At 35.5% G+C, this 14183-nt stretch overlaps 1 protein-coding gene across 1 annotated transcript in view; it reads right to left on the reverse strand.

Moving 5' to 3' along the window:
- REV3L (REV3 like, DNA directed polymerase zeta catalytic subunit) overlaps positions 1 to 14183 on the reverse strand; it is a 189596-nt gene that overhangs the window by 34559 nt on the left and 140854 nt on the right. The window contains 5 exon segments of the mRNA XM_017847095.1: positions 102 to 308; positions 2251 to 2359; positions 3650 to 3894; positions 6014 to 6038; positions 6040 to 6153. Coding sequence (XP_017702584.1) covers positions 102 to 308; positions 2251 to 2359; positions 3650 to 3894; positions 6014 to 6038; positions 6040 to 6153 — 700 coding nt within the window.

Here is a 14183-nt window from a genome sequence, read left to right on the forward strand (position 1 = left end):
TACACCTTAGCTTCCAAAGTAACTGGGAATACAGGTGAGTGCCACTGTGCCTTGCTATATTTTAGTCTCTTTTGAAAAAACTACAGATTTGTATCACTTACTTCAATGCATGGCATTCTCCCAGAAAAATTAGCAGCTGTATAGCCAAATGTGACATTTGCTATCAGCTTAAGTCCCAACTGACGTGCATCAAGCATTCGTGACAGGGCTCTGTCTTGCTTGTAAGCCTTCATTGACTGCTTCACCATAAATCTAGTCTTCAAAATTTCTTCAAGCATTCTTGGTAGTACACCTTTTCTTACTGAAGGCTATTATAAAGAAAAAAAAATGTTTAAAACCCCTCAAACATTATAGATTTATATAATTAAGAAGGAAGCATAAAATATAATAATGGCCAACTGTCATGAATTGAAACATGCTAACAATAGAGTGACCATAGTATTAGTGGCCGTCAATATAAAATCATCACATTTTATTTCTTGGAAGAGGATTTTTCTCCTAAACGGTTCCTGCAATGTTTATAAATCTAATAGAGCACTTCCATGTGAGTTCAGAGACCTCCAGGGAGGAGGATGTCAACTAGTGCATAAGTGACCATACAACAAGTTCAGAGGGAAATTTTGTTCAAAACTTTGACAGAAACCCCCATTCTTTCAAAATGACAGATGGGACTTGTATCATTCATAACCAACTCAGTTTTTAAAGATCTCATCCTAATGACCCCACACAGAAATCTGCATGGAACTCCATTTATCTACCTTGGAAGAATGATGAGCTGGGTTGACTCTGCTGACATTCAAACCTGCAGTTCCAGGGACTCTAGGTATTTCAAATCTGATGCTTAGACCACTAAGCCATCCCCTCCGGCCTATATTTATTAGCAATCTGGAAGAGGGGATGAATAGTGAGGTGATAAAATTTGTTGATGCCAAAAAAAAAAAATCATTTGTATTAATCAAGACTAGGGAGAATTTATGAGAACTCCAGTAGGAATGAAAACCACAAAACAGTATTAACTTTGATGATGATTCACAGACACGTGCAACGTAATGCATGTCGGACCTAGCGACTAAAATCTCAGGTATAGGATCATCACACACCTGAATATTGAAAAAATCCTATTTTTATTAAGCTTTACACACTGGGTCCAAAAGTAGACGCAAGTTTTAAAAAAAGCTGTTAAAGGGAGATAATAAGCTGCCAGATATGCGACAATGAGAACATATTCTAACCTCTAATTCATTTGGTGTACATTTTGAAGCAGCCATAATGTTTTAAGACATAAGATAAAAAGAACAGGGACCAAATTTGCAGAAATGTGATGTGAAAACTGATTTTTATATAAAGACCCATTCATTTAATTAAAAAAAATCTATTTCCATTTCTCCAAGTAGATCTCATCTACATCAGTCCCTAGAAATACTACATTTTAAAATTTTCCAAAAAGAAACATACCATGAACTCTTCGGTTAAAATTTTCTTCATCTACATTGCTAATTTTAGTTTAGCATTCCCTCTTACTGATAGAGAATGATGCCACTTTTGATATAGTACACCAGAATGAATTTGAGGGCTGGTGGGGTCCACTCTACCATCAACCACTCTACTGTTTCATGATTCTAGTACAGACTCACTGCTAAGAAAATAGGAAAGAAAGGAATGAAGTTGGCATATAAGAGGCAATATCATCTTTTAGATCTCTCTTATTCGTCTTTAATTTATAAAGTTTTCTTTTGTCTCTTTTGAGGGGAGATACAGGAGAGAAAAAAGGGATCCTATTTTAGTTTGGGTATCTTCTTAAAATATAATAAATAAGCCTATTACAGTATCATCAGTTCTAAGATAGTCTTAATTTAAAATAATGTAGAAGAACAACTAGTAGCATCTACACATTAAAGCAATTTAAATCGCTGTAGGTAACATATTTTGACCATTAAGTTGCTATTTAAGTCAGCCTGGTTCTAATAAAGGGCAGAAGGTATAAGCGTACGTTTATTTCTTTCAATATTTCATTAACCAAAATTTAACAATTTAAAGATTTAAAACCTAAATTCAAGAAAAAACAAGGTGACTGGTTTGTTCCTGAGGTGATTTCTTGGAAGATTCTTGTATCTTTGACTTTTTGAGATAAAATATTCAAGCAAACTCAGTGTTTTTGTTTTCTATTATGTGCCAACAATATCTAAAGCATTATCAGCTCTCCAAAAGTTAAGCCATAGTTGTTATCTTTCATTTACAAGAGAGTATTACCTTGACAAAAGCTACTCCATTGGGGGACACTGTGATATCATGCCTAACTTGGTAAAGTAAATCTGGAGGTACTCTCAGAGAGGTACAGCCAAATTTGAACTCATCATACCTGTTAAGAAAGAGAACATTAAGCAAATACTTCCTCAAATCATAGAACAGAGATTTTAGGCAATTTAAAAACTCTTTCTAACACCATTAGAAATTCATTTTCAAACATCTAAACGTGAATTCATGTAATTAGTAATATGTTTATTTGCCTCATTACCAAAACAGTTTTTCAAACATTCACAATTTATTACAAGAAACGTTTCTTAAATGGCACTATCCTAAAATTTATGGGTAAAATCTACACTGAAAACCAAATTTCAACATCTGATCATCTTATTTATTTATTTTATTATTTTTTGAGATGGAGTCTCGCTCTGTTGTCCAGGTTGGAGTGCAGTGGTGCGATCTTGGCTCACTGCAAGCTCTGCCTCCTGGGTTCATGCCATTCTCCTGCCTCAGCCTCCCGAGTAGCTGGGACTACAGGAACCCACCATGATGCCGGGCTAATTTTTTACATTTTTAGTAGAGACAGGGTTTCACTGTATTAGCCAGGATGGTCTCAACCTCCTGATCTCGTGATCTGCCCGCCTGAACCTCCCAAAGTGCTGGGATTACAGGTGTGAGCTACTGCGTGCGGCCTAATCATCTTATACTAAATTACTTAAATAAAAATTTATTTTTATTGAACATCCTTGTGAACATATTTAAAGAAGAATTTAAACCTTAAAGAAAGACTATAAATCTTGTAAATTTTCTAAATTCCTGTTTTTAATAAAAGACAGGATTACTAATATAATTTCCACAGATGCTTTCTATGAAGGAGTATAGCATATACTAAAAGAAGACTCCGTATTTCCCACAAATCAAGAAAAGTATCTAATCCTTTGAGAATTTAAAATGTTATTATCAGTTTATGAAATTTAATTTACATTAATTAATATAACCTACCATTTAATTTTTAAAATCCTGGACTATTTATAAGAAAAATAAAGAGGAGGTCATAGTTGGAGTTATAAGATCATAATCCTCAAACTGTTCCACTGCAAGGTAATTTATATCAACAATTTAACTTTCATTTTAAAAGAGGCCATAGTTACATATGGAGTGAAACAGTTGCAAGGCTGATCTATTCCCAATCCTCTTCATGAGTCATCTATCCATGAAGCTGGATTAATCATACGGTGATCCATATCAATTAGTAAGACAACTACAATGAATGGATTAGCTGGGATACAGCCCATTTACCTTGCTCATAGGGAAGGTGTCAAGAGCAAAGAGACACTCAGAAAGTGTCTAATTTTAGTAAGAAGTACAAAGCACAACATTACTGTAAATGTGAAAAAAACCTTACTTTCCCAAGTTCTCCACATGGCCAAGGCAGGTGGAAAAGCAGTAGTTATATGCAATCACGATGGAAGGATAAAGTGATTGGAAATCCAAAACAAGAACAGAGTTGCTATAGAAGCGAGATTCAGGCTCCATAATTAGAGGAACACACTGTGGGGCTCTCATTTGGGATCTTTGCTGAACACTAGGTGTCACAGGAATATAGTTCATTGGTTTAGCAATACGCAACATCATTGATTCCACACGGTACTGCAGGGAGAAAGGGAGGTGAGAAGAGAAGAAACACAGTTTAAATATACTGGTAATTTGAATATACAATCATTTGAGGATAATCTGCTTTTCAGAATAAGACTGTATGACTTTTTTTTTTGCGGTCCCAGTTTTTTTTTTTTTTTTTTTGAGACGGCGTTTCACTCTTTTTGCCCAAGTTGGAGTACAATGGCACGATTTCAGCAATCTGCAACCTCCGCCTCCCGGGTTCAAGCGATTCTCCCACCTCAGCCTGGGATTACAGGCGCACACCACCATGTCTGGCTAATTTTTTGTATTTTTAGTAGAAACAGGGTTTCATCATGTTAGCCAGCCTGGTCTCGAACTCCTGACCTCAGGTGATCTGCCCACCTTGGCCTCCCAAAGTGCTGGGATTATAGGTGTGAGCCACCGTGCCCAGCCTGCAATACTAGTTATTTAGTCAGCTTTCAGATGTGAAAAGGGATATATGTAAATCCTTTTCCTATTCCTATGACTTTTATAAAAACTATAAAACATGTCAAATAACTTAAAAGATAAGTCAATTTTAAAGGACAGATGCACTTAGATCTCTTTTTATTTTTATTATTTACTTATTTATTTTGAGATCAAGTCTCGCTCTGTTGTCCAGGCTGGAGTGCAACAGCACAATCTCGGCTCACTGCAACCTCCCCTTCCAGGGTTCAAGAGATTCTCCTGTCTCAGCCTCCTGAGTAGCTCGGATTACAGGCTTGCGCCACCATGCCCAGCTACTTCTTGTATTTTTAGTAGAGATGGGGTTTCACCATGTTGGCCGAGGTGGTCTTGAACTCCTGACCTCAAGTGATCCCCCGCCTTGGCCTCCTAAGCTGCTGGGATTACAGGCGTGAGCCACTGTGCCCGGCCCTCTTTATTTACAGTTATACCATAATAAAAAAGTGTAGGACAGACAGCTGTATGGTTTGACAATTTCATTTAAGAAGTTGGTCAATCATCTTAGAGAAATTTATTTGGGAAAATTAGAGAATGAAAAAGCTGTCATAAGACTTAAGACAGAAAACGTTATCCCAGTTTTTCAAAGAAACAAATATAATTATAGAATTATAAAGTATTGAATGTGGCTTTTGTTGTGGAAATAATTAAAAAATAATAAAAAAAGAACTGAATAGTAATCAGCTTATTACTGGTCCATAGCAAAACTGAATCAAGCAATTACTGGTATGTTTGTTTCTAATAATAACTATTAAGCAGATGGCCTGGTGTATTAGAAAAAAAAATTTACTCACAAGAACCAGCCTGGGTTCACTGAAGTATTCTCATGAGATTTTAAGGTATCTTTGCCTTTTATTACAGGCTAGCTCAAATAGTTGTTAAATTTGATGGGTATAAACAAAATAAATAGCTTATAAGCAATTAAATGAAATAAACAGGTAAAACTAGTTAGAACTCTATTTTTGCTATATTTACTGAACTGGTTGATTGAGGAATGTTATAGACACAGTTAATTAAAACAATTAAGGATTTTACAAGGTTAAGGAATCTGAGTGTTTTAATATGGTATCCCTGATGCCTACCACAGTGCTTAACAAACTCCAGGTATTCAAATACATATTTGTTGAATTAATACATAAAATCACTTTCAGTAAGGTGTTTAGTAAAAATCTCTCATTATATCCTTGGGAAATTACTTAGAAAGATATGAATTAAATAGCTTTTTAGGTTTCTTTTTTTTAATAACATTTTAAAAGTTACATAGTCCACTTATATTGATTTTCAAGCTTTTATTTTATATTAAAATTAACTATGGGAAGTTTTAAGAAGCCAAAATTAAACATGTAAAACAAAAGGAAGGTAGACTTTCTTTGTTGCTTCTCCAGTTTTAAGGGGCATCTTTAATCACAGTAACAATATTCAGGAATATAATATCCTTAAGGGCATGGACATTTATTTTCTTAATACCATAAAACACTTGGCAGTGGCCGGAAAGTTGGCATAGAAAGAGAATAAAATAAGATTTTATTACCCAGCTATTGATTAGTTGGTACCAAACAGAAAGTTTAAAAGTCAAATCACTTCAAATATCACAAAAGTGTATCACACATACAGAACTTTCAAGTCTGCAAGAAAACTGATTTCCCACCTGTGAACCCCTTGTCAGTACATGTAAAACTGAATGCCAAAAGTCTAGCCATCTCACTGGTTTTCCCAATCAGGTCCAGTTGTTCTAACATTTGGAGATTTCCACGGACACGGCTAACATAATGATCAACCATTTTCCATCTGTTAAAAAAGAATCCACATTATGAACATCAGGGAAAAATTTGGACACCTGAAAACAGTACCTTTTCCTGCCAAAATCTACATGCTAAAAGTGTGGTTACTTAAGGAAAGAGTAATGATATGAGCCTTTAAGCCAAGTATGTTAAGGAATAAAACATTAGAAAATTTCAGGTATTTCAAGGGCATAAAAGCCAAGAAAAATAAGCAAAATTTAAAATAGTACTTGTGATTAGGTGATAAGATTAAGGATCACTATTTTTCAATATTTTGCTTGATGCTGCTCTATTCTTATTATAGAAAATTAACATTCTCCTTTAAGATACAGCTACTGATTATGCAATAATTATTACCATATCTATAGATTTTTAAAGAACATGAAGGGTCTGGGTTATCATTGTAAATATAAGTCTAAAATAAAAACATGCACTACCTTTTCATGGCAAAAAAAGTAATTTGGTGACGATTCAGAAAATCTCAGTAATATAATTTTTTGTGAGATATACGTGGGTTAACATTTCAAATAATATTCTGTTTGAAACATAAAAGTTCGTTTTCAGTTTAAACCTTAAAAATTAAACCTCTTTACCTTACCTTTTAAGAAAATAAACAATAAGCCCTCGCAAATCCATAAAAGAATTTGATATTATAAATGTAAAATGATCCAAATATACTATTAAGGAATAAAATTTGTATCATTTGAGATTAACGGTTCACCATTATTGTAATTTTAATTTACATTGTTTTAGGCAATATAGTCACATAATTGTTCATAATGTTGTTTAAAACCTTTTCCTCTGACACATGACTAATGCTTAATTGATGAGAAACAGGGGCCGGGCGCGGTGGCTCAAAGCTGTATCCCACATTTGGAGAGCCGAACGGCAGATCACGAGGTCAGGAGATCGAGACCATCCTTGGTAACACGGTGAAACCCGTTCTACTAAAATACAAAAAACTAGCCGGGCGATGGTGGCGGGGCTGTAGTCCGTACTCAGAGGCTGAGGCGAGGAGAAATGGGCAGTGAACCCGGGGGGCGGGATTGCAGTGAGCTGATGATCCGGCCACTGCGCACTCCGCGGCGCTGGCCAGACAGAGCGAGACCGTCTCAAAAAAAAAAAAAAAAAAAAAAAAAAAAAAAAAAACTAGAAAATGAATGTGAAGGAAGAAAAAAAATACCCTATTATAAAAAAGATAGTAACAGGTATTAGCAAGAAAAGTGGAGAGATTGGAACCCTCATATACTGCTGGTGGGAACATAAAATAGTATAGTTGCTTGGGAAGATAATTTGGCAGTTCCTCAAATAGTTAAACACAGAGTTACCACATAATCCACCAAAAATTCTACTCCTTGGTACACATCCAAAAGGAATGAAACAGATACCAACACAAAAAACTATATATGAATGTTCATTACAGTATTAATCACAGTAGCCCAAAGTGGAAACAACCAAAATGTTTATCAACTGATGAAGAAATAAAATGTAGTATATATCGATACAATACAGTATTATTCAGCAATAAAAGAAATACTGAAAGATGCTATAACATGGACAAATCTGGAGAGTATTATGCTGAAAGAAGCCAGCCACAAAAGATTACATATTGCATGATTCTGTTAACGTGAAATGTCGAGGATAGTCAAATCTATGGGGACAGAAAATAGATCAGTGGTTGTCTAAGGCAAGAGGTAGAGGGTGGGGGGACTCTGGTGGAGGGGGTGATAGGAGTGATGAAAGGTTGAAGAGTGGTGGGCTACACGATGCAGGATTTCCATTTAGGGTAATTAAAATATTCTAAAACTTACTGTGATGCTGTTGTACAACTTTGAATATACTAAAACCCAGTGAGTCATATACTTTAAATGGGTGAATTGTATGATATACAAATTATATCTGAATAAAGCTGTTAAAACATCAGGCAAACATGAAAAAATCCTAAACTCTATAAATAATTGTTTTAACAAAATAAACAGAAATTCTGTTTCATAATTTACATTTTTTTTTTTGAGACGGAGTCTTGCTCTGTCGCCCAGGCTGGAGTGCGGTGGCCAGATCTCAGCTCACTGCAAGCTCCGCCTCCCGGGTTCACGCCATTCTCCTGCCTCAGCCTCCCGAGTAGCTGGGACTACAGGTGCCCGCCACCTCGCCCAGCTAGTTTTTTGTATTTTAGTAGAGACGGGGTTTCACCGTGTTAGCCAGGATGGTCTCGATCTCCTGACCTCGTGATCCGCCCGTCTCGGCCTCCCAAAGTGCTGGGATTACAGGCTTGAGCCACCGCGCCCGGCCCATAATTTACATTTTTAACTTAATATACTGACTCCCCATATTTGTTTTGTAGCTATCGAGTATGCTATTGTATAACATACTTAATCAAAACATTTACTGAATATCTTTTATTACTGTAAGCAATGCTGTGATGAACATTTTTAAAGCTAAGTCTTTGTACAGATGATTAAATAATCCCTTAAAATAAATTCTCAGATTTGGTCAGTTTTCAACACCTAGCAATACACTGCTTTCCAGAAAGGTTTTAATAATTTATATTCATACTACTGATGATAAAGCGCTTGTTTCCTTGTATATTTGTCAACAATGAAAATCATAGTTTTTAAAGTTATGAGTTTGATAGACAAAAAAATGGTATCACATTTTAATCTGATTTTTTTGTTTCAGATCATTAATGTAACCCCCTCAACAATACAAAACTGCAAAGTGTAAATCTGAAATAATGCCTTATATATAAATCAAATCAGTCCCTTTAAAATAAAACAAAATGAATTTAATGGCTCACCACTCCTTTAGGATGTGTGGATTTATCTATGGATAGTGCAGAAAAATGACATACATTTACACTTTGCCCTCTCAACATATGGACAGAGAGCTGACCTGCAGAAACGTGCCAAATGAGGTACCAAAATAGTGAGACACAACATAATTTCTGAAAATGCCAGGCAGCACACAAGCATTTTGCTGAGATTTGTAAAAGATGAGAAAAGTAAGTGTTAAGTCTCAACCAACACAGGTTTAACAGAAAACTTAAAAAAGGTATGTGTTACACAAAACTTATATAAATAAGAATCTGTCTCAACAGATTATCATGCTGACTAGGCATGAGTACTTCCTTGAAATCTGAAGGTGGTGATTCAGGAGAAGAGTTACCAATTGAAGTATGTTGATGATAATTTGTTTTGGAAAATGTTTTAAAACACACTGGTTTATTTTCATTGTTTACTCCAGCCTAAAGTCCTTTTTTTTTTTTTTTAAATGAGACTGATCTTGCCAATAGGTTTTGTAATTCATGGTACAATTAAGAACATAATCAGCAGATTAAGAATTCCTTTAGTAAGGTATTTATTAAGGTATTTATACACTGTATATGAGGTAGACATTTGAATATTTCAGAATTTTTTTCTTTGATAGTTGTTCATGTCTTTTACCCATCTTTTTTTTTTTTTTTACTAATTTAAAAGTATATAATACAGTTAATATACGTAACTGTTATGGTGAAAATGGTTTTCCTAGGTTGATGTTAACTTTTTACTTTTGTTGATGTTATTTAATGAGGTACAAAAAGTTTGTTTTGGGCAAAATGGTGAAAGTAAGTCTAAATACTTTGTACACAAAACTGATTAAACGGAATCTTAAAGGCTCCTGATTTAAGTTATTTGACTAAGATCGACTCCATTTTTTGAGGCAGTATAGTCTATTAGAACTTAAATGGGTATAATAGTATATTTCAAAATAAATATTTTTACTATACTATATATAACTTTTTTTTTTTAAAGTGGAAATGGTTTATTTCACATTTTGTCACATATTGGTTGACAGCACAGACTTTGGAGTGAGACAGTCCTAGGTTCAAATTGCGGCTCTGCTGCAAGCTACTATGTGAACCTAGGCAAATCATTTAACTCTCTAGCTCTCAGTTTCAGTATGTGTGAAACAGTGGTAATAATAAGGTTGTTGTAAGGTGTTAGGCAAAAGCAAAAACTTAATAAACTTTGCAGCTATTATTATAATTATGGCAATTACTATTTCCTCATTTCATTCAGAATCTAATTCTCTATCCTGAAAAGAAAGATGTACCAATTAATATTTATTGAGAGACTTCTGTGTGTTCAAGACTCATACTATCTCATTTAATTCTTACTTCACCCCATGAGGTAGAATATATTAACATCTCTCTATTATAGATAAGAGAACTGAGGATTACTGTAAGCCTAATCTGTCCTAGTTTACAAACCTTGTACACTAGAACCTGAGATTTTGGTCAAATAAACGAAAACATGATGAAAAGAAAACAAGATAATACATTACAAATGAGTAACTATCTTATTAAATTTCTATCACCACAGCAAATTACTCACTTCCTCACTAACAAAAATGGTTAAAAAAAAATAACTAAAAAAAAAGACCATTTTGTGAAATGAATAAGCATTCAGTATTTGGTGAAATAAGCATTTCACTAAATGTATTCCTCTCCACTGACTGGTAACCAAGTAATATACACAAATTAGATGCATCTTATCTTTCATAACTAAAGGTTAATTTAACAAGGGACATTTTAGCTTGTATAATTTATCTAGCAGGTAACAACTGCTGTTTTCTGATCTAAATCTGCTGACCTACAGGCATGAACATAAAAAAATACTTTGAACGGCTAATTTTTTAAAAAATGTATTTAAAAGTAGACTTTTAATTTAAAACAGTGATCTTTCTGAAATAAGATCATCATCATTTCTACTTTCGGGTCCTATCTCACTAACCATGTAACATAAAAGAGAATGAGTAATTGCAGCCTTTACTTATAAGGACAAGATAAGACTCTTGTTAGTTTTTAAAATTGTTGTTAAAGAATTATGCCATCCTCTTAATGCTTTGTGAAACTTAAGGGTAATAAATACAAGTTTTGATCGGGAAAGGAGGAAGAGAAGCATAATTACAGAGCACATGCTACTCAGGATAGGCCTGGGTAGTGTTGAAATGCGAACTTAGAGCATCCTGAAGGCATGGGTACTTTTCAAGATAGTTCATCTGGGGAGAGGTTGACAAAAAAGGAGACAGGAGAATCCCGAGTACAAAATTCACTTATTCTGAAGTTTTTCTGTGGACTGACTCTATACTCAGCAAATAGAAAGTAAAATTTCTTATATTATCTTCTTCAGCTACACAACTCTGCTCCCAGGATATACCTCCTAGCTCAGAAACTGGAATAGTATTTAATAACTATTCCATGGATGACAGATAAAATCATGCTGGTATTAGGAATTATCTAGATTAGTAATATTAGAGATTAGGAAAAGTTTTATAGGCTGGCTTGGGAATCTAATCACAAGACATTATTTTATGAAAAAACGTGTTCTAAGCTCGAAACAATAAAATGTTGGGAACGTAACTCATTCGCATAGATCAGGTGCTTCCAGAAGACCAAAATCTGGGTTTATTAAAAAAAAAATTAGGGTACCTTTGTGTTTTACAGCTTCAACACAAAAAATCCTTGGCTAGCAAGTTCTTCTCATTTTAAGTTGATTTACAATATATATGTATGTCCTTAAAACACTGTAGAAAGCAAATGCAAATCAAAAGGGGTTACCATACTTACCAAAAAAGTAAGTGATACTTACTTTTTTGTATTCACTTAAAGTTAAGATGTATTCATTTAAATTTACGTAAGTATTCACTTAAATTTAAGGATGAAGTTGTCTGATATTTCCAAGACTACTCAAAGAAAGAGTATACAGTCTCTTCGTATAACATAATCCATTTGACATAAATGGTCTAATGTCTAGTCTAAGTCCCTTCTATACAATATTAGTTCCAGTTCTCTAGTTCACTTGTCAAAAACAGTTATCATCCTAGATAATACCTAATTAAAGGTGGTAAAACATGCATTTAGAGACTCCGGGGCTTATAAACAAACCACTGAATATAGTTTTCAATGTTAAGTTAAATATCAAGTTTTATTTATTGGTGTATAACTTCTTCTCAGCTTCCTTTTTTTTTTGAGATAGAGTCTTGCTGTGTCACCCAGACTGGAGTGGAGTGCAGTGGCGTGATCTTAGCTCACTGCAACCTCTGACTCCTGCTCCCGGGTTCAAGTGATTTTCATGCCTCGGCCTCCGGAATAGCTGGGATTACAGGTGTGCCCGGCTAATTTTTTTGTATTTTTAGTAGAGATGTGGTTTCACCACGTTGGCCAGACTGGTCTCCAACTCCTGACCTCAGGTGATCCACCCACCTCGGCATCCCAAAGTGCTGAAATTACAGGCGTGAGCCATCGTAGTTGGCCAACTTCTCCTCAGCTTCTATTTCTATAAAGCTTTGATAGAAGCTAAGTGCTCTCTGTTACTTCACTTCTCTGAGATTCCTCAAAAGGGATTGGAATATGCGATGACATGCTCAGGAAGCAGTTTCCCCAGATATTACCAAGCTGTTTTCAAAGCTATACTTTTTCCATCCTCACCACCACACAGCCTTACAATTCAGTAAGTACAGATTAATTCATTTAAAAAATCAGACACATTAATTTCAGGACTTTTCTTAGACACAGTGCAGTGTGCCAGAGTCTACACAGAGCAAGGCTGTCCTACTAAGCCAAAGATGAAGAGCTCAGAGTTCATTTAGGCAGCTCACAGCTGGAATCTGTGGGATGGAGTATGAGAGAGAAAGGGAGTTGTGCAAGTGGCAGGAGTTGGGGGGTCAGAAGTACAAGTGGATTCCCTATGAGTGACAGCTCAAGGCTGTCCTGAAAACCAGCAGGATGAAACTACATGAGGCTGAATAGAGAGCAGCTCACTGGGGGTTGAGTGTGGGCAGAAATGGTCAGATAGTGCTGGGGTTGGAAGCTCACCAATGCCAGAGTGGAGACCTCATCACCCCCTTGTTAACAACCTTGCCATTCAGTTGTGAGCCCAGAAAAAAGAGGCCTTTGCCCTACAGAAAGGCCTACTCTAGATAAAACTTAAAACCAAATACTGACAATATGTACAGACGACAGAGTTTGGAGACTGAATCCCACATCAGGTTGGAGAAGCTTAGGAACACCTTGGGCCTGGTATACTTGCCTGTTCCAACCACAGGCTTTGAACTACGTAATAAGCAACTGGAAAAGGGGCAGGAAAACTTCCTGTCATAGATTCCAGGCAAAGGAATAGTGTCATTGAGAAAGGAGTAGAAGAAAATGCTATCTGCCCCAGGGGGAGAGTCAGGAAGTTTACTTGGGCCCAGGACCTGGCAGTGGTACAAAGCAGAGGTCTATTGCCACTGTGGGAAGAGCAGGAGTGCTGAGCAAACCCCAGAAGAACAGGAAGATCCAAAGACTGAGGTTAGACAGGAGAACTGAGAAACTCCCCCTGCCTCCACTGTAAACCTTGCAGAGAGTCATAAGCAACATCGGTCAGCCACTCATTAAATCTGACTTTGGAAAGAAAACGAATCACAAATACTGGAAAAATGAGAATAACTGTTGATTTCTCATCAGCAAAAAGAGAGGCTGAAAGAAAAGGGAACAAAATCTTTAGAGTGGTGAAAGAAAAAAACGCAACTGAGACTGAGAAATTATCCTTCAAAAATAAGGGTGAAATAAAGACATTTTCATACAAACAAGGGCTGAGATAATGTTTGCCGACAGACTTGCCAAAGAAAACAGATTAAGTTTCTTAAAATATTAACACACAATAGCCATATGACCCAGCAATTCTACTCCTAAGAGATATGAAAATGTATGTTCACACGATGACTTTATGCAGATCTTTACTGCAGTTTTATTCATAACAGCCTCAAACTAGAAACAACCCAAATGTCCATCAACGAGTGGGTAAGTTATATTCATATAATTGAATACATCTAACAATAAGAATGAACAAACCATGCAACAGGGAAAATCTCAGAAAACAGTATGTTTTTTGAGTTTCTTCAAAGCCAAAGTTCATTATGAATATTTTCATTAATATGAAGTACTAGAATTGGCAAAACTAACCTACAGTAACAGAAATCCAGCTAGTAATTATCTAAATGATTAGGGGATGGGTA

Source organism: Rhinopithecus bieti, unplaced genomic scaffold (genome assembly GCF_001698545.2).
Source record: "Rhinopithecus bieti isolate Rb0 unplaced genomic scaffold, ASM169854v2 scaffold_26504, whole genome shotgun sequence".
Taxonomy (NCBI): domain Eukaryota; kingdom Metazoa; phylum Chordata; class Mammalia; order Primates; family Cercopithecidae; genus Rhinopithecus; species Rhinopithecus bieti.